The sequence below is a fragment of the Gouania willdenowi genome, chromosome 5 (genome assembly GCF_900634775.1).
Source record: "Gouania willdenowi chromosome 5, fGouWil2.1, whole genome shotgun sequence".
Lineage (NCBI taxonomy): Eukaryota > Metazoa > Chordata > Actinopteri > Blenniiformes > Gobiesocidae > Gouania > Gouania willdenowi.
In genome coordinates this window covers 9,741,440-9,765,779 of record NC_041048.1, presented here as the reverse complement: position 1 = coordinate 9,765,779, position 24,340 = coordinate 9,741,440, and the positions used below count along the sequence as shown (strand labels likewise).

Genomic DNA, 24,340 nt, shown 5'->3' with positions numbered 1-24,340 from the left:
AATATTCCAACAGCTGCTGAAAAAAGTAGGTTTTTATGGTGTTCTGATCTCAAGAGGATAAGACCTTCTTACTCTGGGGATCTCTTGATGGAAAAACAGGAGACATTTTTTAACATGGCTCTACTTATCTAGACAACTGCTAAATAGATAGCCAAAAGGTCCAGGAGTTTTATGTGTTTGTGCTACAGTTTCCTACTGTGTGACAACCACTGGAGTCAAAGTGACATGCCTTTCCCAAGTCAGTATATGTATCATGGAGTCGGCTAGATTTTTAGACCAGGTGTGTTTCATGGTCCAGTTCTGAGAACTCCTGCATGTGTGAGTGATTTAGCTCAATGTACAACTGTGTATTCCGACACAAGCATTAACTACAACATTTCAACGTATAGCTGCACATGGGTTTTCTTTCAGACCCAACAAGCCAGTTGCACCAGTTGGTTCATCTGTCTGCGAAATACCACCCACTGCTCTCTGAGAATGCACAGATGAAAGCACGACTAGTTGTTAACATGGTTTTTGAGGAGGAATCCTATTTGAAATACTTTCGTGTTTGGAAAAAACTAACATCGCAAAAAGGCGCAGAACCAAGGACACTTGTATCTTGTACCGCAATTTATATTTTGATATACTTTCATGTTGCTAATTTCCCCTCAATGATTAACCAAAATGTCTTGGGTAATTGTCAACTCGAAGATATAAATTTTAGTCTGAGCAGCAGCCTTAGTAAGGAAGCCCAGACAGACATCTCTTCGGCCATCTCTACTGTATCATGGCCAGCCGTGAGATGGAATCCCTCGCAGGGCATTCACAAATGTTTCCTCCTGAAGTTACCGGTACATGTCTAACACAGCTCTTCTTCTTTGCGCAGATGCCCAAACCACTGAGGCTATGTCCTTAACTGATGAGGAGGAGCAGTGGTCCAGATATCTTCACCATATCTCAAAGGCTGAGCCAGACCACTCATTGGAGAAAACTCATTCCAGCAGCTTATACTTGCAATCTTTTCTTCTTTTTAAGCTTTTGACCCTAATAGAGGGTTGGAATGTACAGAAAATGTACTGGTAAGAGAGCTTCATCTTTGGCTGGGACCATATTCACCACAACAGTGTTTATATTGCTACATCTGTTGGTTTGAATCATCTGTCAATCTTCTCTTTTTCTTGAACTTGACAAGATAGTAACTTTGCATTTTTGGTATTTCTTTTGAAAAATGGATCCATTCCTGTTGCCACTACTTTCTAATTATGATGGAAGCTTTTTTCTCTCTTTTCTTTTGAAATAAATTGATAAGTAAAAAACCAAACGAACAAGCAGAAATCCAACTTTTTTTCTATTTAAAATTTATGAAATTCCAATCTTTCAAACCAGCTATGCCCTTTTTAATAACAGCTTACATTTTTGCTCTAACACAGTAAGTTGTGCAGTAAACTGTATGATTAATCATGGAGTAATTTATAAGATGTATGACATTTTTCATTGTCAAATTTTAGCTTATTGTTTTGCTTTCTTGGTATTCATTCATTTTTTGGGCGGACAAGTTCAATAATACCTATTGAAATAAGAGAAGCTATGGGAAAAATATAACAATGATGTCTAAGTCTCTCACAATGTGTGAGGTGAAATATAGAAAACAGGCAGAGAACTGAGTTTTAACAATTAGGTTACTCCAAGAACTTATGAAAAGCCATTTTTAATAGACATGAAAATTCTTAAATGACAAAAGTACTGTAACTGCAATATTAGACAAAAATATTTGTTATTAAAAAAAGAACAGTACAAATGGTAAAAAATAAATATTCATTGCATTTGTTTGGACTGGCTGACAATAAACTTGAAGAACAGGGTCACTCATTCTCAAACCTTTAGCAGATCAAAGCCTTTAGACCACAGGGGCTTTTGCCCTTTGATTTTTTTAGATGTTTATATATTTATTGGATCTGATATGTTGATAAAGTTGTCGAGTACAAAGTGCTTCAGTATATTATTGTGTGTTGTTGAGGAGGTCCATAGAAATGTCCCAAATGAAACAGATAAACGTTTGAATGCTGGAGATGCAACCTTCATTAGATCATTTTCGAAAAGATTAAGTAAAATAAACACATGTATGTTTTTAAATGAATGGCACATGGTGTATGATAGTGGTTTAGAGTTTGTACCGATTGCTTGGGAAGTTAAAGGCCAGAATTAGTCAATGAGTTGAACCAGAATGATCATATTCCAGCACTTATGAATGTCTCATGGTTCTTCCTTGAAGGGAAAATGGATAACAGCTGCCAGAAAACACAGTTCATAACTGACTTCAGCTGTTTAACAGGTTGGATTGGAGAACATCGTCTCTAATAAACATAAAACCAGCTGCACAGCCCACACCCAAACACGAGCAGTACCAGCTGTGCCAGCTGTTCACTCCCACTGGCTGCTAACTGCACCTGCTTGCTGTTAAACCCCAAATGAGAGGAATGCGTGGGTTCTCTCCTGCAAAGCACCATGGGAGCCTGAAACGAAGTTGCTCTCTTCGTGGGTCGGTCTGGACTGGATCCATCAGTTGGCCTCTCACCGCTGAACAGCAGTGGGTGTTTTCTGTGATCCAGGCCTGTCTTGAAGATCTCATACTCCTTGTGTGGCAGTTTGAGTCCCAGCACCGTGCAGCCAGCCGTGGGAGTCAAATCCTGCTCCACGCCAATCTCCCAAGCTCCTGCGCGACCACACTTCCCTGGTCTTGTAATGTTTAGAAGCTTTGCTGTGGGTTTGTCCAAAGCTGTGACCCTCACCTGGGTTACCTTGAAGACAAACTCTGAAGCTCCAGAGAGTTTAGCAGAAGGGTTTCCCTGGACGTACTGGCCAGTGGCTTTCATGGTGAATGTGGGCTGGGAACAGGCTGGGTCAGAGTAGTGCTTGTAGACACCCTCCCAGGCATGCTCATCAGGATCAAAGGTGAAGTCCCGGGTGAGAAAGAGGACAGTCGGATGGGTTTCACATTGCTGGCTGACCCAGTGGCCTGACAGAGACTGAGGAGCTGCAGGACTGTGTAGTAACACAGGGGGGTGCTGCTCTGTGGACCGGTACACCAGAGCACATACAGGGCACGGGTGGATGTGATGCTGCAAAAGAAGATGGAGAGATGAGACTGTTTAGGGTTGCAGGCAATGTTTCCAATGTTAGGCTCATGCATTTGGGTCCATTTACTTAAACCTGATGGAAGGTGCCTAACATGATTATCACATGTACTAGTAAGACCTTTAAAAATAATTAAAAAACACACAACACTAAGAAACTTGGGTAACACTTTACTTGAAGTTTTATACATAAAGGTGGACATTACGCTGTCATTGTTATGACACCTGTCATGAGCATGATGAAGGTGTCATGAAGGATGTCATTAAGTGTTGTTCATTATCCTAACCCCTAACCCTTTGGTTACCCTAACCCTAACCCAAACCCCTAACCCTACCTAACCCCACTAGATCTCTCCACCTAACCCAAAAAATGCCAACATAGCTCAATAGGTGTCATATATAGTGAATGACACTGAAAGGTATTGTGGAGGATGTTATTTTGGCTTCCAATTCCGGGTGGATCATCTAGACTATTGGTCCTAAATGTCAATCATTCTGACGTAAGGCCGTTGTACAGGCTTATCCTTAGCTAGTTTTCGCTTGCTGCACATGCACACTAAAGCACCTTTAGTGTGCATGTGCAGCAAGCGAACGTGACTGGGTTGACTGAAGTGACTAGATTACATTCAAATCAATATAAATGACGCAACCTCAAGTTATCTCCCCTCAAGCAACGTGACTAGATTTGAGCGACTAGTCAAGTGCGACGTAGTCGCTCAAAGTTGAAACATTTTAACTTTTTAAGCGACTTTAAGCGACAACTCCCCCGGCCGTCACTGTCTGTAGAGCCGGGGCAGCAGCGTCTCCGCCGCTACAGTGAGACAGCTGCAGCGGAGGTCTGCAGCCACGATCTCTTGAGTTTACCGGGGGAAAATTAAAGCGGTTAAGTTCTTGAATAAGCCTACATTCTGCATGAAATCATCCCTTAGTAACCCTGTAAGTTGATCATTTAAACCTTAAAAGCATCGCTGTCTATGATGCGGCCGGGGAACCTTCTCTCTTCCTTGTCAGCGGCAGGCAGACACACACACACACACACACACACACACACACACACACACACACACACACACACACACACACACACACACACACACACACACGCACACACACTATTACCTGGTCATCACATCAGTGGAGCGATGAAGTGACCAAAAAGTGGCACTATGTTTAAGCGACTCATCACGGGCGATTGAAGTGACTGCAGTCGCTACAGTCACGTTTGGTGTGAACACGCCTTTACAAGTGTTTATGTGTCTCATGACCTATGGTTTCAGTCATTTATTGAAGCTTGCCATTGGAAACAGAGCTGTGCACGAGAAAAACTGGGCTCGTGCACGCTCTCTCGCACTCATTAAATAGACGTTCCCTATTGGGAACAGGTAGAGTGTTGCACATGTGCATTTTTTCAAAAAGTGGAGAGGGTGATTCTTTTTTAAACTTCAGGAAAATCCTCCTCTATAGATTTAATGGCAGCCTTCATGACACCTTATTAATGCTAATGACAGATAATGACAGTGTAATGTCAGCCTTATGTATAAAACTTCAAGTAAAGCGTAACTGAAACTTATTGTCATTTTGTCACTCGTGGTAGAAAATGTAGCTGCTGTTACTTTTGCCATTTCTTTTTTGGGTCTTTTCAGGAAATTGTCTTTAAATTAACTTTAAATCAAAGGAGTCTTCTGAACCCAAAGCATACAGCTGTACAGCAACATGAAGAAGGGTTTATTTTAGGTGACTTAAAGAAGTTCTTGAATCCAAATGGAGAAGAAAGATGGTACAATCGCCACTTTAGGAAACCCTACTTGTTTTAACTAAATATGAAGAATATCTTTTCTCACCACAAATTACACTAAAGACTTTGGCTTTGCATTGCACAATCAAAGTTTAAAAAATGTTTCATGGTCATACATATTTGAAAGTCTACTGTTTCTATTTTCTTTTTTTTTGTTTTTGTCTTTATTACATTGCTTGATTATTTTTGCCTTGCTTGACATATTGTGTTGCTGTGTTGAAAAGAAAATAAGAGACAACTTTAGACAAAAGCAGTTTAATGGCAATTCAAAGAATTATCCTTTGAAAAACAACCTTCCGATTATTCTATTGGCAGTTTGATGCTGTTCCTAATAAAACCCTCCTGGCTAAGTCTTTGATCATGCATGTACTGAACTGTAATGACTCACCATGGCATTCTGCAGAGGCTGCTGGTACCCAGTGGGTCTGTGGTGAGTCCTCTGGGTCCAGTCAGTGTGGATGTCACCCAGGTAAAGTTTCTGGATTTTTCCTCTGTGGTTATGGTGCTGTGTCTCTACTCGCAAGAGACCCATTTCCATCATGGAGAAGCCCAGCGACAGCAGACATCCCCTCCCTGCTCTTGAGTTGTACATCTCATACGGCTTCCCTGATACAGCTTGACCCAGGTTCAAAACCATGCAGGATCTAGGCAGCCTTGGGGCCAGCCGTTGCCTTGCTGCAAGGCTGTGAATTATGATGGCAACTTTATTGAGGTGGTGTTCGGCTTCCGTACCTCCGCGGGTGATCCAGGAGGCCTGGCGCAGACGGATCTTTCCCTGGATTGTTAGTGAGTAAATTGGGTTCTCACAGTTGCTGTCAGAGTAGTAATGTTGCAGGGCGTGAAAGTGACGGCTTGGGTGGAAGGTGTAGGAGCGGGTGAGGAACTCTGGACCAGATCGAACTTCACATCTGGATACAGAGAAAGAAGTCAGCAAGAGAATTCCTGCCTGAGTTTGTAGGTTTGTCTGTAATGTGTTAATATCCTTAAAACTTATTTCCAGACGCAAGTTACCTACAATCAACCAAACGAGCTATATCTATGGACTGGCATTATTTGCAGTGTGTGCCTTGCCGTGAGATCTCAGTAGACTTTGGGAACCCAAACATCCTGATCAAATAAGAAGTTAAAAAAATATGACAGAAAAGAACCTAAGAGATACGAGAACCACTTAACTCTAGATATGAGTTTGGCAGTGATTTCATCCATTATTTCTTGGTATTATATGGAGTATTGGGGGAATTCAAGACCAAAAACTACCATAGAACTCGAAGACCCAAAATACCCCAATGGTTCATGAAAGACTTAGGACGATGCAAACAATATTGTTATATTTTAAAGTTGCTACCCACCATCATTTTTACTGATAAAATCATTGTATGTGCTTCACGATGAATTAATCGAACATCATTTAAAAGGTTAAAATTGCCACTAGGAAGTTTGTTTTTAACTACATTGTAAACATTCTCTTATTGGTATTCTTAGAAAAGTTTGGTGCATTGCATTGTGGGATGTGGAATCCTGTGAATAGATGCATAGAAGTGTTTTTACTTCATTCTTATTGTGGCTTCTTGTGTTTTTCACTAGACAAGGAGGACAGTCATTTGTTGTAGTTTGTTCCCGGTTATCCCCAGAATGAAGTAAAAACACTTCTATATGCACCCCTCTCTGTGACTCTACATCCCACAATGCAATGCACAAAACTGTCAACAAATTGAGTGTTTATGGGGAAGAACAAAAACAACTTTTGAGCAGCAATATGAACCTTTTTTATCTCTTTTTTTTTTAGAGCAAATGATTTTGAAATCAAAGTCATTCTCATTGTATTTGATGTATATGATAGTCAGCGTACCTTGTAGATACCCAGGTGCCATCCAGCCTCGGGGGAACATTGGCTGTGATTCTCACCCTGTCCTGCAGGAGGCGGTACTGACACTGAGGCTCCCATATCACGCTCTCACTGCCATTGGAGGAGGAAGAGGTGAAGGAATCAGAAGGCACCTTCCAGAGTTTACTCCCAGATCCAACCACAAACACAGCTGCGAGAAAACAACCAGGGTACAGTGAATCCTTACAGTGATCCAAATCTGAGCTTTCAAAACATGTCAGGGAGATTTCCAGGAGAGACAGCGCTGCGCTCAACCTCCATCATTAGAAAAAGGAGTCCAAATTAATGGTAGCCATGGGGGATTTCCTATCTAAACATGATTCTGGTTGACCGCAAGCTTATTTCTGCAATTTTCTCAAATTTTCCATGTAATGAGCAACAAGTGGCTGCTTTAGAAATCATACATTCCTGACATTGGCCTCGGTACAAACAGTTTTAGCTTGTCACTCCAATCAGGCTGCAGCTGCTGCGCACAGGTAATGCGTTTGCATGAATAGCAGAGGAAGTGACTTTGCACGAGAGCACGCTCTGCATGTGCATTTCTATCAGTTCAGATAAAACAAGCGTTGGGTTTCTGACAGCAGCTGGCCAACAGAGCCAAACACATCTGTTGATATGTAAGAAAAGGTTAGAATGATGAATGTTCCTGCACGAGTTTCCCCCAAACACTGACAGTTATTTCATATGAAAGCAAACATCACCCTGTTAACAGTTATTGATCTGACATTTGTACATCTGCAGGCGGTCTGCCATTAATCACTGCAGCATTTTCTGTACAATCCACTCTTTGGTTGGGCCGTGATGCATGGGTTGTTGACATCACAGGGCTGAGTGGCTCCAGTTATGGTTTCAGACGACTTGAAAAGAGACAAAGAGGTTTTCTCAAAGTGTCTTTTGATCTGCCTGGGAACTGTGCATTTTGAAATTATAGATTTGATGTAGGCAAAGCCACAAAAATGTACTCATTTACTTCTCAGAGCTACCTAAACGATGCCTTTTCCACTTTTAGTATCTTTAGCCAATTGACAACCCACAACACATATTACACCTCCACATAACCTTTTCTGGGTGTTGTTTCAGGATGTTGAACTCAACGGTGGAGGGTTTTGTCATGCATGAAAACATTTTAGTGCAAGACCAGCACAGCAGTGTAAACCTGTAAAAACAGCTGGTGATACCAAAAGAAACAGGAAGCTGACAGACATTATGTTTGTTGGACACCTCAGTAAGATAAAAATGTTTTCATGTGATAAAACAAAATGTTTTTAGAGACATAAATAATCTAGTCAAAAGATGTCAAAGAACTCTTGACCCAAATTACATTTACCTGCTGAATGTACTGAAAACATCCCATTGTGCTGCTACTGGATATACAGTAGTTACTAGTTGTGGGGCAAAAAGGAAGGTAAACACTAAATCACTCAACAGGAGAGACAATAATGCAGGGGACCCCTACACTTTATCAACAATCTACTTTTCAAACAGTCGCTTCATTGAGATTTACCATTGTGGATTAGCATCAGAAAATAATAACAATAATAAAAATGTTGTTTAAAAATAATAATAATAATTTCAATTAACACTAAAACAATTCACACTTAAAACTCCTTGTTTGAACATTAACATTAATCAGATCAATTTTCCAATTCAGATTATGGAAGTCTCAATTCTATTACAAATGATTACTAATGATTATTGATTTTCAATTACTATTGATTGTTGATCTCCCATTTAACATCACTCAGCTGCTGAATCATTTGACTTCTCTTTTGAGTAACACCTCACAGCTCATTCAATGCTGTACAGTGAAATTGAGTTATGCAAATTGTGAGTGCTTACTTGGCTTTTATTACAATTTGAAAAAAAAACAATATATATATATATATATATATATATAAAATAATCAATCTTTTGAAATTTAAGAATTGTTTCATAATCATAAATTTTACAATTGCGATTAATCAGTTATTGTTTTTCTTCATCATCAAAATTATTTAGACGATATCGGTGAAAAAGTTGAAGAATCGGTGTGAGAGACCAATATATATATATATATTAGATTTTTATTCTTCTCTTCTAAACTAATTTTCATATATGCTAATGTTTTATATTCTAAATACTGTAACTCTGGCCTAAGGGATTGGGAGTAGTTTGTTAAACCCTATATGAACATACTGATTTGCAGATTACGTTATTTTTAATCAGAGGCAGGCTTGGCTTACATATGAGGGCTATCACTCTATTAATGTGACTCGCTCCTGAAAGCATATCCCTATAAATGTCATCATTTTGTTTTAAGCAGAATCAGGAATGCTCATTGCATCATTTATTTAACCCGCTCTCTCATTTCCTTTTCCTCACTTTCTCATATTTCTCAGGGTCGTCTGTGGTAACTGCTTATAGATGTAACCAAACTCCACTTTTCTTCTCTTTGACTTAAAATGCACATTGCGGGATAAAGTCACCCCGAGCTGCATTTGGTTGTTTTTTTGTGGAAGTGTTTGCAACTAACGGTCAGAAACTGGGAAAAAAAACAGGACATTTAAATGGAAAATGTGGGCTGCAGGTTTTTGTCGGCCTGATAGGCATTTATTAACCTTGTTACTGTCAGATCCAGGATGCTTTCTGTTCCCCTTCCTCTTGGACAGCTTCCCACATGCTGACCACAGCCACACACATACTGTATGTGCTGCTCGACCATTTCCCAGCATCCCTCCCTTTCCTTCAGCAAAAAAAAAACTCTGTTTGTTGATAAGATTAATGCTCTTTTCTGCCGTCACACTCATACAAGCAAGTTTGCAATTTCCACTGAGTGCAGTGATGTGTTTGTTTATGCTGTATGTCACCACAGCTGGCGAGAAAACACGGTCAGTCCCACTCTGCTGCGTTCCCCCGAGGACAACCCGGGGCCGGAATATTCATCAGGATGAATTAATTTCCTTTGCTTTTTTCCCCAAGTCGTCCAAATGGTCTGTTTTGTATTACTAAAATGTTGTAGCTGCGTGCAACATGTTCCCTCTGTGGTTAATCTTATACAGCACAACAAATGGACACAGCAGCCAAAGTCCCAGTGTGTGATGTGGATTCATTTTGGTTGCTATATTTGACTGTTTCTTTTTGCCAAGGCATTTCTATAGAGTGTTTTCTAAGGTCACTTGTCATTCAGCCTCCCCCCCATTCACCCCCCTCTCTTGGATCTCTTTCCAGTGCGGCATATGGTAACATTTACCAAACAGAGTGCTCATAAAATCATAGCTTAGTAAAACAAAATTGCTCATGGTGGATTTGAATGTATATGTCTCAACAAAGGAACCCCTTCTAACCACAAGTGAGGCGACATTTTAATACATGTGATAATATTCAACCAGGATCCCAATTCTAAGGAAATAGGGGATTTTTTTTAGACACATCCTCAATTTCACCCTCATGTTTTCCCCTCTGCTTCGTTTTCCCACTATCAGTCTCAAAGCATCCCATTGTATCACTCTGTGCTCCACCCTGAATGTAAAAAAAAAAACCCAGATTTAATGCATTATGCACAAGAACAAGATTTAATGACTGCAAAGCCTGGCCATCATCTTCCATCTCCTACTTCTTTAGAGATCAATAAGGACTTTTTTCCTTTGAAATGGGTGAGCAGAAACAGCAGATCCATAATATCTGCTGGGAAAAAAAGTAAAAAATATCCACCTCCATGACGGCATTGAAGGCTTCTTAACAGAATATTGCTCATAGCATCACGCTGCCAATCTGAGGCCCCCCACAACAACAGCAATACAGCGTGGAATCAGACACCTTTCTTTTACAATTTAAAGATTTACTTTTGGTGAAATTTCAAAGATTTTGCTAATCAACCTTTGCTCACTATGTGGATCAGTGATCCATGACTGCCTATGATCCTGTTTTTTTACTTTAACTGGATATGAATCATTACCACTGGTGAGCATTGCTGCCTCTCAGTGCAGGGATCTGGGGTTTGAGTCCCACTGGTGGCCCCCATGTCCTAAATTTAACTTAGATGTATACATAAAAAAATATTATCACATCAGAACATAAAATTACTAACTATCTTAAACGTTTTCTAAGAAAAGCTGTCCCCTTTGAAGACACCTGGAACAGAGTAAAAAAAAAACGGAACAAGGGCAATAACTCTGGAAAAAATAATTGCGCACTTCTCATTTTTGAACTCCATCGAGGTATTGGTACCCTGAAGCCACACACCAAATTTGGTTTTCTGATCTTAAACAGTTTCTGAGAAAAGCTGTCCCCCTCAAACCTTTATCTCCCTTCCACATTTTGTGGCGGGGGATAATAATGCATTGGATTTTCTATAGCGGTTTTTCATAGACACTCAAAGTGCTTTACATTGATGTTCATTATTCTTTCACTCCACACATGATGGTGGTAAGCTACTATTGTAGCCAAAGCTGCCCTGGGGTAGACTGACAGAAGCAAAGCTGCCAAAGTGCGCCATCGGCCTCTCCGACCACCATCACACACCACATTCATACGAGGCAATGTGGGTGAAGTGCCTTGCCCAAGGACACAACGACAATGACTTGGATAGATTCAATCCCCCAACCCTTCGGTTATTGGACGACCCACTTTACCACTGAGCCACGGTCGCCCCGATAGACTAGCATTACACCTAAGGGCAGGCTACACTGCCGTGCTGCGTTCAGTTGCACTCGGAACCTGGAAAGATTTTAGTTGTCAGTTTTGACCTCCGAGGTAAATTCATTTCATTCAGTAACCTTAGAAAACATGACTGACCACAGTTAGCGGAAGTTTGTTTTGATATTTTTTGAGGAGCATAAATGCCTATTGGGGAAATATTTTAGCTCCTTGAGGGTAAGAGAAAGAGATCTATAATGTGCCCTAAACTGGCCAAATAGAGACGCTGCGTACGGATAGAATGTCGGTATATTGATGTGGCAACCATACGGATAGCCGCTGCCTAAAAAAAGCATTTTTTTCGAATTCAATATATTTCAATTCACTGCATATCATCTTTGTTTATCTATGTGAAGGCTGTCATGCTTTTTTTTTAATGGAGTTGTTTTTTTATGTCTTCCTGCAATTATCAATCAATTTAATTTCATCTGCTGCAGAATGGCATCAGTGCCTTCAAGATTTGGAGGCAGACAAACGTATCCAATGATAAGCTGAGCTTCTGTCCCCTGCAGCAGTGGCCCCTCTGTGCCACTAGGGGTCAGTGCAGCAGCCTGTGTGTGGTCCTCCCTGTGAGTCTGTCATCACAGCCCAAACAGACTCTCCCTCTGCTCTGCTCTTGGCTCCAACGACTGATGAGTGGCCAAAGTAATCTACCTGTCTGTGAGCTCCTTTCTGCAAGCACTTTCCACACACACACACACACACACACACACACACACACACACACACACACACACACACATGCACGCACACACACACTGCACACATTGATTTAGGACTAAACAAGTAACACTGAGTGCTTAAAGTTTATGGTGACACCACATTTGCTTGGTTTCATGTGGAATTTGTATAAAGAATTGCTAAAATGTGACAAAGCAAATGAAGTTAAAGTAAAGGAAAATATCTGTTTTTCTCTTCTTGGTGTTCTGATGGGAAAACCCAGACTAATTCATCTATTTCACACAGTTCTAACTGCTTCCTCATGAGTTTCCTGCCTTTTTTAAAATTTTTAATTTTTTTTTTTTTTTTTACTACATCCTCTTGTTTTTTTTTTAAAGTAATTTTTTCCTGGTATGGCTTTCCCACATGCCTGTAACGGTCTCATCATTACCTCCTCCCCGATGAAAACCCCCTCAATTATTTATTATTATTTATTCCTCATGTCTCCTGGTGGGATTTCTGATTCTTCACATTGTTTCTTCCTTTCTGTCAGAGCTTGATGAGGTGAGGAGTCACTGAGAAGATTAACAAACTGTTTTTTTATGAAATGAATCAATTGACAAATGTTGCACTTTTTTTTCCTTTTTTTTTTAGTTTTCCTCTGCTTTTTTAGGGCTGTCTGGTATTTTTGTACTGTGGGAGAAAATCATTGGTCTTAGGGGAAAAAAACAGGGATTTGAACTTTACAACTGTCCAGCTGAAAAGCAGCATTGTTCAGCTTTTCTATAATAAACACATAAATGCCATTTTTTTCCCTCTTAAACACAAGGAAGAAAAATGGCGGGGTTAATGGTAATCCATAGATTGGATATCTTTTTTTTTTTTTTCTCTTGTCTGCACAAGCTGTCAAAGGTCAACACTACAAGAAGTGCAATCATTATGAGACAGCAATGCATGTTTTTTTATTGCAATAAAATAAATTGATTTATTTTATTGCTTAATTGTGACCATCACCAGCCCTCCCTAAGGAAGGGTAAGAAATCTTTTATTATAGGGAGGACATAAAAAGGGAGAGCAGTGTTACACCTAAGAGGAGAGGGAGGGGGGGAGGAGGGGGAGGGGAAAGGGAGCAGGCAGGAGAGACTCAAGGTAGGAAATAGAAAGGGTGGGGAAGAATAGATTGTTTTACAGTGAGGGTGAGATGTGAAGTTCAACACAGCTCAACACAGCACAGAGACTGCTTTAGTTAAAGTAACTAATGATCTACTCTGGGCTTCAGATGAAGGACGACTCTCAGTGCTGGTTTTATTAGATCTTAGTGCAGCTTTTGACACTATAGATCACTATATTCTACTAGAGAGATTAGAGAAATTACTTGGAATCACAGGGACTGCCCTAAACTGGTTTAAGTCCTACCTATCTGATAGGTACCAGTTTGTACACGTGAATAATAAGTCTTCTGTGTACACTAAAGTAAGCTACGGGGTTCCTCAGGGCTCTGTGCTAGGTCCAATCCTCTTCTGTATCTATATGATCCCCCTTGGTAATGTTATGAGAAAATACTCTGTTAACTTTCACTGCTATGCTGATGATACCCAACTGTATGTATCAATGAAGCCAGGTGAGACAAATCAGCTATCTAAACTTGAGGCTTGTCTAAAGGACATTAGGGCCTGGATGGACCAAAATTTTCTTCTTCTCAACTCAGACAAGACTGAGGTCATTGTACTGGGCCCGCGACACCTTAGAGAAACCTATGCTAGCCTAACTGCCCTAGATGGCATTACTCTGGCACAAAGCACAACTGTTAGAAACCTTGGGGTTCTATTTGATCAGGACTTATCCTTCAACTCTCACATAAAACAAACTTCAAGAACTGCCTTCTTTCATCTCCGTAACATTGCTAAAATCAGATCTATCCTGTCTCAGGGCGACGCCGAAAAACTAGTCCATGCTTTTGTTACCTCTAGACTGGATTATTGTAATTCTCTTTTAGCAGGCTGCCCGAGCAAGTCGCTTAAGACACTTCAGCTGGTTCAAAATGCTGCAGCACGTGTACTGACTAAAACTAGGAGAAGAGATCACATTACTCCTGTATTAGCCTCTCTGCATTGGCTTCCCATAAAATATAGAATAGAATTCAAGATTCTTCTTCTCACTTATAAAGCCCTAAATGGACAGGCACCAGTCTATCTCAAGGAGCTTGTAGTGCCATACAATCCCCCCAGAACACTACGCTCTCAAAATGCTGGACTACTCGTTGTTCCATTCGTCTCTAAAAGTAGTATAGGAGGAAGAGCTTTCAGTTATCAGGCCCCACTTCTCTGGAACCATCTACCAACCACGGTTCGGGGGGCAGACACCCTCTCTACCTTTAAGGTTAGGCTCAAAACATTCCTCTTTGATAAAGCTTTTAGTTAGGAACCAGCTCATAGCTCATAATTAAGATGCAATAGGCATAGACTGCCGGGGGGGGGGGGTCTGGCATGCTCGGTTGGAGAGAGGTTGGAGAGGGCGTTAAGAGAGAGGTCATTTAGGTTAGAGAGGGACCGGAGAGGGTCCCATTCCTCTTTCAAACACTCCCTCTATGTCTGCTTCTTCCCTTGTGTGTTTGCTCCTGTACTCCTTCTGGCTTTTGTCTTGCAGGTCCGTGGGATCCTCAGTGTGGAGTTACAGAGATTCAGCGGCTCTGTCTCCACCCTTTCCTCTGCACACACCCAACACAGCATAACGTGGATGGCTGTTCATCATAGGAATGGGATCCACACAAGGTTCCTGCTGCTTAACAGAAGGTTTTCCTTGCCGCCATGATGAATTCATGTTGGGTGTGGGATACATATGTATGTGTATATACGTATATATGCATATGTGTGTATCCATAAAATGAAGAGTCCATCCTTAAGACTGCTCTACTGTAAAGTGCCTTGAGATACCATTGGTTATGATTTGGCGCTATACAAATAAAGATTGATTGATTGATTGATTGATTGATTGAAGTTGTAGAATATACTGTGCTTATTATGTTGTGTAATCAAGCCAGTATAGTGACAAGTGTGAAGCTTAGCTATAATGGTGGTGACCTTGGACAAGGGGAATGAGTGAATGGTAGTACCTAAAGCAGGTATTTTGGATTAACGTGTCTAAAGTTAAGCCCAGTATGAGTTTTATCCCACATCCCAAGGCGTGCCAGTGCATCGTATACCAGTATATGTGCAAATAAACCGCTACCGCAAACCCAGGAACTGCCCCGGGCCCGCAGATGCAGCCAGGCCAACAGAAAGAGTGGCCACGGCCGAGCAACCCCCCAGACGCCCCCAAGATCCCAGGCTGAGAGGCAGCCACCGCCCCCCACACACACCTCCGAGGAAGCCCCAAGCAGCCAAGCACCCAGCGCATCCCGCCACCGACCCCAACCCCCAACCCCAAGGCCCCCCGCCAGCATCCCCCCCCCCCATTCACCCACACCCAAGCACCCAACCCCCGAGGGGAGGGCCCAGAGAGCCCCCTGCCTGAGACCCCAGCAGCGGAGCCAAGGCCCACGCCCAGCAGACGGCCAGAGCCAGCGGGCACTCGTCGGCGGGCCCAGAGCCAGCAGGGACCAGACCCCAGGCCAGAAGGACCCGGAACGGAAGCAGCACCAAGAGCAGCGCCTCCAGGGACAGCGACCACGCCCATAGTCACCGAGGGCACCAAGGGGATGCTGCAAGTTGCCCCGCCAGCCCCCAGGCACACCGACCAAGCACCCCAGAGCGCGCCAGATCGCCTTTCCTTGATGCCGCCCGCGCGATGAGCCCTAGAAAGCCCCCCCACCAAAGGGCCCAGCCACACCGCAGAGCCCGGCTCACAGGGCGCCGCCCAAGCCGGGGCCACCCGGTGCCGCACCCACAGGCATGGTAGGGCACGGCCCACACCACCCGCCCCGGAAGACCCCCCCCCAGGACCGGCCCAGCCGGCCAGCCAGGCCCGCCGGACACCAAGGGCACCACCGCAGGACAGGGAACCCCCAAGGGCGAGCCCCCGGGCCAAACCCCCGTGGGGGGCGCCCCCCACCCCAGCCCACGAACAGGCCACAACCCAGCAAGACCGCACAGCCCCAGACGGTGCAAGAACAGCAGCCCAGGCCCCGCTCCTCACCGGACAGCGCAAGCCACGGGGCAATGACCCCCCGGCGCAAGGGCAACCGGCGGCCGCCACCACGGGAGCGAGGCACCCCAACGGCACACAACCGATGCGGAGCAGCAGCCCCCCGCCAAAGGCGCAGAACCCACCCACCTGCCAGCCCGCAGATAGCAGGACAGACCTACCAAGCAGTCGATACCGACCTCAACCACCAGAACAGCTAGAGCCGCCCCACAGCAAAGAGCACCATCCCGGAGTGCCAAGCAACCCCCCCCAACCCCGGCGCAGAGGCCTGCACCCCCCAGCGCGCCCACCCCCCACACTGGCGCGGCAGGCCACCCCAGACCCACACGCCGAGAGGCGTGCCCCCAAGGCAACCAGGAGACAAGACAAGCACCAAGCCCCACCCTTAGGGAAGGGGCACCCCCACGTCCCACCAGGCCGGCACCGCCCGGAGAGACCCCGCAAAGAGAGCCCCCAGAAAAAGCCACCAGCCCCAAGGCGGCGCGGCACCCCGCTGAACCGTGGCCAGTCCCCGGGCAGACGGCGGGGGGGCGCGCCCCGAGACGTCGAACCCAAAGACCCACCCCCAGGACACCCCCGCCCAGACACGGCACCCACGGGGCCCGGTGTCCCCAGCCAGCAGACCAACCACTCCTGACGCGGACCCGCCAGGACAGGAGCCACCGACCGCGACCCCACACACACCCACCCAGCACGACCCAGGGGAGGCCCCAGCGTGGGTGAGGCCCCACAACTAACCCTTCCCTCCCCCCGAAGCTACACAAGCCGGCCCCTGCGGTCCCCCAAGTGAGCCCCCGGGGAGGGGTCGGCCCGGTCCACCGCGCCAGCGGCACCCTCAGCGAAGACGCGCCCCAGGGAAACAGGCCAAGGCGCCCAGACCCAACGCAACACCCCGCCACCCAACAACCCAGGACGCAATCGCCGCCCCCAAGATTGGATTTCTACTTTTGTCCGAGATCTACAGTTGGTGAAAATTAGCATCTGATGGCGCCCATTTTTTAAATGAACAAGTTGTATTTGATAGTTTCAGAGACTACTGATATATCCTACTCAAGTAGAACTACTGGTAATTGAGTACAAGTACAAGCAAGTCATAAAATAATCAAGAACAAGTAAAAGGTAGCTCAATTAAAGTCATACTCAAAGTAAAAGTTACTAGTTGCTTTCACCCCCCACATTTATTTTTGGTAATAAATGTTGCCACGGTTCCCTTGCATACAGTAAACATCTCATATACAAACTTTAAAAAGAAGAGACCAAATCTTAATTGATTTTCCACAAAGGCACTAAAAAAAAGTCTCTAAGTATCTCTAAATGTGCCATTAATAATTATGCATTGGATTTAAATAGCGCACTATTTTGGTCACTCAAAGCGCCTTACAGGTCATTATTCTTTCACTCCACACTTAGTGGTGGTAAGCTACTATTGTAGCCACAATAGGGCAGACATGGCAAATGTGCCATGTGGTAACAACATAATAGGTACAAACCACGACCTGAACTGAAGAAAAAGGCTGGGCAGAAATGGCACAAATAAGAACATATGGATTATGAAACGGAAAAAAAAAATAATTTACTCAGTAACTCTTTTCAAACGTCCTTAAACAGTAACTAAACCCCAAAATTAGGGATGTAACGATTCACTCAACTCCCGATACGATTCGATTCACGATACTGGGTTCACGATACGATTCTCTCACGATTTGTTTTACAAAATGGGACTGTAGACAAATTTTTTTTTGGGAAAAAAACTAGAAAATACTGTACTATTTTCCTTTTATTTTTCATTGTCAAAAGAATTCCTTGATAAACAATTCAAAACAATGCAATTTAACTAAAAATAAATCTTGAATGAAATAAATAAAGGAATAATAGAAATGAAAATGAAGCCTATTAATTTAAATTCTGGTTCTATAATAAACAATGCAAAAGAAGCTATGCTAGCAGACAGAGCTAATAGAAAAACGTGACTTTTACAGATATTCAAGTAATATTACAGATATTCTTTCGGTGCTTAAGGGGTAATGAATCATTTATTAACATATTTAAGAGTAGAAGGCGGCCAGAAAGAAAGTATTAGCAGACTCCGCCCACCGCCTACACTTCTGCTGGTTAAAAAAAGTACTGCGTTTCAATTTTCAGAAAATCGATATCAACCGTGATACCTATGAATCGATTTTTAACTGGCTTACGATTAATCGTTACATCCCTACCCAAAATACAAATGTATTTGGGTATGAAGCAGTGCTGTTGATTGATTCTGGTCCAAGGTCTATGTCAAAGTATTTCAATTTGTCATATTTAGTTGTAAAATGTCAGAGTGACTTGTTACTAGGTTTTGTTACTTTTTAAAGGGTCCATGTTAAGCTAAATCAACTTTTCTGTGCTTTAAACATCATAAAGTGCTATTAGGACTTCAAACACATGCCCAAAGTGTTTTTTTCATTGATTCCCTCAATCGTTAGTTAGAGGGTGATTTGCTCCTTTCTTACTGCAGGGTGAGACCAAACACCTCGCTCCAATTTGATGACACGTTCCCACTTTGATGACAAATTTGACTCGACACTGAGCTGGAGAAGCCACGTCTCCAGGAAGCTCTCTGCTGTGATTGAAATGTAAACAGGCACGCCCACAAAGGTGAGCATTTCAGCGTCCTTCGCGCAGTGCTATGTATGTATTTTCTACAGTCTATGTTTGTCTACAGTCTATGTTTGTACCGGTGAACGCCCCGCCCCCACGCTCTGTCTCATGTTTATAAAGCAGCATGAGCTCAGCTATAGAGTGGGTGGGAGGAGGGCTGGCCGTCCTCTGGCCCTACGTCACCGTGCGGAGAGGAGGAAGTCAGTGTCCCATTTATAGACACGCCCACTCATGAATATGCATAAGTAGGCTGCAAATCAGCCTGTTTGTGTAGAGTTGCTCAGAAAGTGACTTTTCAGAGGCTAAAACTCTGGAAAACAGGCCAGTTTGGGAGAATAAACCTCAAATACTGTATTTTTAGAGTTCTTAGAACAAATGGAGATGGGTGAAAAATAGCACGATATGTGACCTTTAAGTACAAGTAAAATTACTGATTTAGAAATAGACAAAAGTACAAGTACCCATAAAAAGCAACTCAATTACAGTAATGTGAGTGTTTGTGATCCATTACTTTCATCTCTGCATGGATACTTGATGTCGTACCAAGAACAGAACTGGTATAGAACCAGGATTAAAGAGTGTAATTGGTAAATTTATGTGTTTAATCACTGTGCCATAAATAACAAATACTGCCTGACTTTGTCAGTGGCGTAGAGGTGAGCAGCAGCAGCAGCAGCACCAGCTCCAATCTCCCTTTCCTCCAGCCTTGTCCCCAAAGTCAAACAGAGGTCAGGTTGATTTAGGGATTTTTATTTTCAAAGAACACAAGCAGGTCTGTGCTGTTTTTCTAACCCTGAGATCCCTAACCCCCCCTCAACCTATACCCAACATCCTTTTTTTGTGCTTTAACTCCAACATCTCCTCGCTCCATCCTCAGGGAACCAAAGGGACGACTACTGTTGTCTTTTCATCACACTCTGGTAAACCCAAAGCCCTTTTTTATTTAGACAAGAGATCTGCTTAGTTTTTGTCTTGCAGACGCTGCTGCTGCTGCCAGCCCAACTGCGGTTTACCCAACTGGCTGCTGTTCACAAAGCAGAAACACACACACACATACGTGCACACAGGCATGAACACCAGCACTGCACATTCTCACCCTCACACTGCCTCCTCAAGCCAACACTTCCTCTCACTCCAACATTCTCCTAAACTATCTGTTTTTGAAAGTTTACTGAGAGCCAGCTGGAGTCCTGCTCTATGGTATGGCTTCTGGAGCCAACAGGCAACGCTGAGGTGTCTTCATTATAACAACACCTGACATTCATTTTCCTATCATCTATTGGCGGAAAGCCGAGGCAGCTGAGATACAGATGGGGAAGTGCAGTTGATGGTCTGATGATGTTTTGTGGGTCAGATTAAATCACTTTCACTTTAGTTCAAATGCATGGTTTGGAGGCGGTTCTGGAGATTCTGGTTTCATGCACTTGGACAGTTTTGCCTTCGCAGATTAACTCAAAAAGTGATTTAACGACTCGCTCAGCTGGTTTGAGTAGACTCGAAAACAATCTTATACAATGAAAAGCTAAACATTGCTAAACAAAACCTAATCAGCTCCGCAAAGGAGGTCATATTTTCACTTGCGTTCGTCAAAAGTAATAATATTAACCAAAGATACACCTTACGCCATGGAAGATTAAATTAAAATTTGGAGGAGATCTGGATCCATATACTGATTCTGGTACAGTTTGAAAAATGGATAAATCAATGGCAAAAATTAAAAAAAATAATTACTTGGTTCATCATTAACTGATCTTAATGAATTTTGATTTAGGTTGGTTCCTCTATTCCATGGAGTTTAATCCAGATTGGATCTGAATGGCGCATTTTATTCACAATTTTTCGAGAAAAAAAATGGGGATGCTCATACATTTTAATCTAGTTTTATTAATGGGGATATAAATTTATTAAAAGCCTTTAAAGTGTGAATGATCATGGAACCATGATCAGGATCCTTGATGCAGGTAGCTGCCAATATCAGGCAAAGAGGAGATTTGGTGCTCGAAGGTTTGCGCTCTTTTAGTGCTCTTGTTAATTAATAAAATCTATGTGAAAAAAAACCCACAAAGCCTAAATATTACAAATGTGAACGTCAACCTCAATTTTAAAATTATAGGTTAAAAAAACGTTTAAAAAATGTAAACTCCATTCAATCCTTTAAATAAAGTCCCACCTAGAATATTAGTTTTTTAGCCTGTATTTTAATAAGGAAACATAGCTGTGAGACCTCAGTTAAATTTCCTCCACAAAACGAAAAGAATGAAAAAAGATGTTTATTCACAAGATAATTCGCGAGTATCTCAGAGGACGAGCAACTGACAACAATTTTTTACAAACAGCTACTTTTTCATTCTCATCAAGTAACTCCAGAACGCAATAAATAATTCAAGATAAAATACTGTTAATTTGACAAAACAATGACTGTGCGTCACCACCAGCCTGAGAAAGAAGCAAGATCATCCTGACGGTGCCTTGCTGTGGAGCAGTTAATCAAAACGTAAGGACATATTCTGACCTACAGGTGTTATATTTTTTTTGTTAGCGCTTGCATTTAAAGTCACATATACAGGTGCTGTCGGGCATGAATCGAGGAGACCTGCTTGATCATTCAAAAGTGAATTCAAAAATAGTTTCTTGACTGTGCCAAACTGAAGCTACATGTGCTACAAGCAGTAGCACCATTTAGTGACTTTGTGTCTAATCTTTTAAATCACAAGGGGTCAAAAGAAGTTTATCATGAATTCATATGTGTACAGTATGTTGTCCCTATGCTGGATTAAAAAGTGAACAATCTGAATTTCATATTGAAAAATAAAATACATGTTAAACATGTTACACTTGTCTAAATTACAGTTTTTTACAGACTTTTTTTTAAATTTAATTTGACAAATAATTCTAGACAATAAGCTCGTCCAGAAAGAATCAGAATTAGAAAAAAACGTATTTAATCCCCAAGGGGTAATTAGAAACTTAGAAAAACAAAGAGCGGCATATTGAAAAAACCCAAAACAAAACAGCAATAATACACACAATCACAGAAAAACAAGGAGCAAGACTACACAGAGAAGTTGTAAGGCAAACAAGGTACAAATACATGAATGATAAGGTGCAACGATGGCTATGAGAGTGCCAAATGCTCATGTACAAGTTAAAAAACATTTTTTTTTTAAAATGATCATTAATAAAAATGAAAATGTACATATTCACATGTAAACTATTTTTTTGTAACGATTCTATTGTATTTTCTAAGCTTTAAACTCATCTTCCCCTTTTATTAAAGTGCTGTTTTAGTGCAGCTCCTGAAGCAGCAGGAGAAGAAGAAGTGGAGGTTCTCTGCACAATGATGACCTGACACACGCCTCTGTCTCCTGCTGCTCATCACACTAACCAGCCCTGATGGCCAAAACCTGGTGCCTCCATGTTCGAGGCCATTGCAACTGATCAGCACTGCACAGCAGACCGAGGTAGGGCCAATAATGGATGTGTCTTGTTATTCTAACAATTACCATAATGGTAACATTAGTTCCAGGGCCACGCTTCCCTGCACCGGGGAACCATTGTTTGAAGGCACCAGCCTGAACCTTTCTTGAGACTCCTTCAGTGACTACAGGTCTGCTTTGAAGACAGGCAAGAGGGGGAGAGTGGGGAACACAGACTGGCTATTCATAAGTAATACCAGCACAGGTTGTGTTTTTGTTTTGGCAAAGTGGAGATCCACATGCTAAACCTCGCAAATCACTTGTAATGTGACAAATCACATAATGACTTCCTCGTAGTTGTGGGTTTCTTGGTGATAATCTCTTCCTTTTTGTTCGCCATGGGTTCCCTATATAAGCTACATCCATGTGTTCAGCTGAACTCTCACATGAGGGAGTGTTTATATTTATGTTTCCATAGAAGAAAAAAACTTTGGATTAATGGAGGAAATCTTCTTTAAGTCCAACCTCTTAAACTTAAAGTGTTGCGACTTATTCTTGAGTTTGGGAGGAAGAAGCTCAAAAGAATTCATGCTAATTGAGGTTATAGTTGTATGACTTTTAGCTATAAAAATGTCATATTTTCTCTAGGTGACAGCATCTAAACTAAACCCATCATAAGTCACTAGTGTAAAGACTCACCATGCCAGAGCCACAGCAGCCAGACGCCCTTCAACAGGTGACTGAAGTGTCCGTTTGACATTTTTCCTGCCTCTGGGCACCTCATTCACTCACTTTTTGCTGTGTAGACGTTTTTGGTGCACGGAAAATCCAAAATGTAAAGATGCTCCTGTCAACAAGAGGTGATGATGAGGGAAACCATCATGGCAAGAATTAACTGGTCTCAAAAAAAGTTCAGTAATTCCTCTAGAGTGAGTTTTTCTTTCCTCTTCTAACTGCTCCTCTTTGCTCTCATGGTCTTACCTAAAAAGAAACGTCCAGACCACTCACAAGGGTAGGGTACGTCTCCACCGTGGTGCTTTCCTTCAGCTGACCAAAGGGAGAGTAAATCCCCCCTTCTTTCTCTCTCTCTCTTTCTCTTTCTCTCTCTCGCTCTCTCCTGCCCCCTCTCTCCATCGCCTCACTGCTGTTACCACTGTGATCTGCTCCACCCCATCCATGTGCAGCTAGTGCATGCAGGAGAATCCCTCTGTGTGTGTGTGTGTGTGTGTGTGTGTGTGAGAGAGAGATAGAGATGGATGGGCGAGCACAGATGTCTCAGTTTTTGGTGTTATGGTGCAAAAGGGCAGTTGTGTAAAGTAAAGTCAGGACACTGTAGCAACAATACTGAACCACATCTCATCAAAACATCTGTTTCACATCATTTTTTTTTTGTTGTTTACTCACTCCACTTTTGCCTCCAGTGTAATCTTGATATGGACCTTGCTTTATTTAATTCACTGAAATTCCAGATTTCAAGATCTCTGTCTCCGATTTCTGTCTCTGCCCCACAGTCATGGAAGTACAGTAAGTAGAAGTTTAGTTTCACTGTGTTGCTTGTGGAACAGAAAATGTAATTTAGCTTGATATATGATAGATTGTAGCCTGTATGAAAAAAAATATGGTATTTGTTTACATTCAGTTTAGAATAGGGATGGGCAATATTATTGAACCACTGATATTGTCACCCAATAATTTCCATAAAATCTAATATCAGTCAACCTCAGTATCGGTTTTATCCATTGATATTGAAAAAAACGATATGTGCTGTTGTTTGAGACAACCTATTAAAAACAATCATGGCTGTTTTTCCATTACTGAAATGAAATAACATTTGTTTATACATCCAGTATATTAGCTTAACTTATAATTTCTAAGTTATGGTTGAGTTACATATAATGTGATCTAAAATGAAGTTAAAACATCCATAATATGTTTGTTTTATTTATCATCTGAGGGATAAAGCTCATACAATAAAGAGTTACAAATAAAATGAATTGATTGATAATCTCTT

At 42.3% G+C, this 24,340-nt stretch overlaps 1 protein-coding gene across 1 annotated transcript; it reads right to left on the bottom strand.

Annotated features, from left to right (window-relative positions):
- Window positions 1-1,671: 1,671 nt before the first annotated feature.
- On the bottom strand, window positions 1,672-23,510 carry apcdd1l (adenomatosis polyposis coli down-regulated 1-like). Its single transcript, XM_028445746.1, has 5 exons — window positions 23,311-23,510; window positions 23,029-23,176; window positions 6,761-6,947; window positions 5,300-5,819; window positions 1,672-3,101 (listed from the first exon to the last, which is right to left on the bottom strand). Exons 2-5 carry the CDS (start codon window positions 23,111-23,113, stop codon window positions 2,337-2,339), a joined length of 1,557 nt encoding a protein of 518 aa, XP_028301547.1. The 5' UTR covers window positions 23,114-23,176; window positions 23,311-23,510; the 3' UTR covers window positions 1,672-2,336.
- Between the last annotated feature and the right edge of the window lie 830 nt (window positions 23,511-24,340).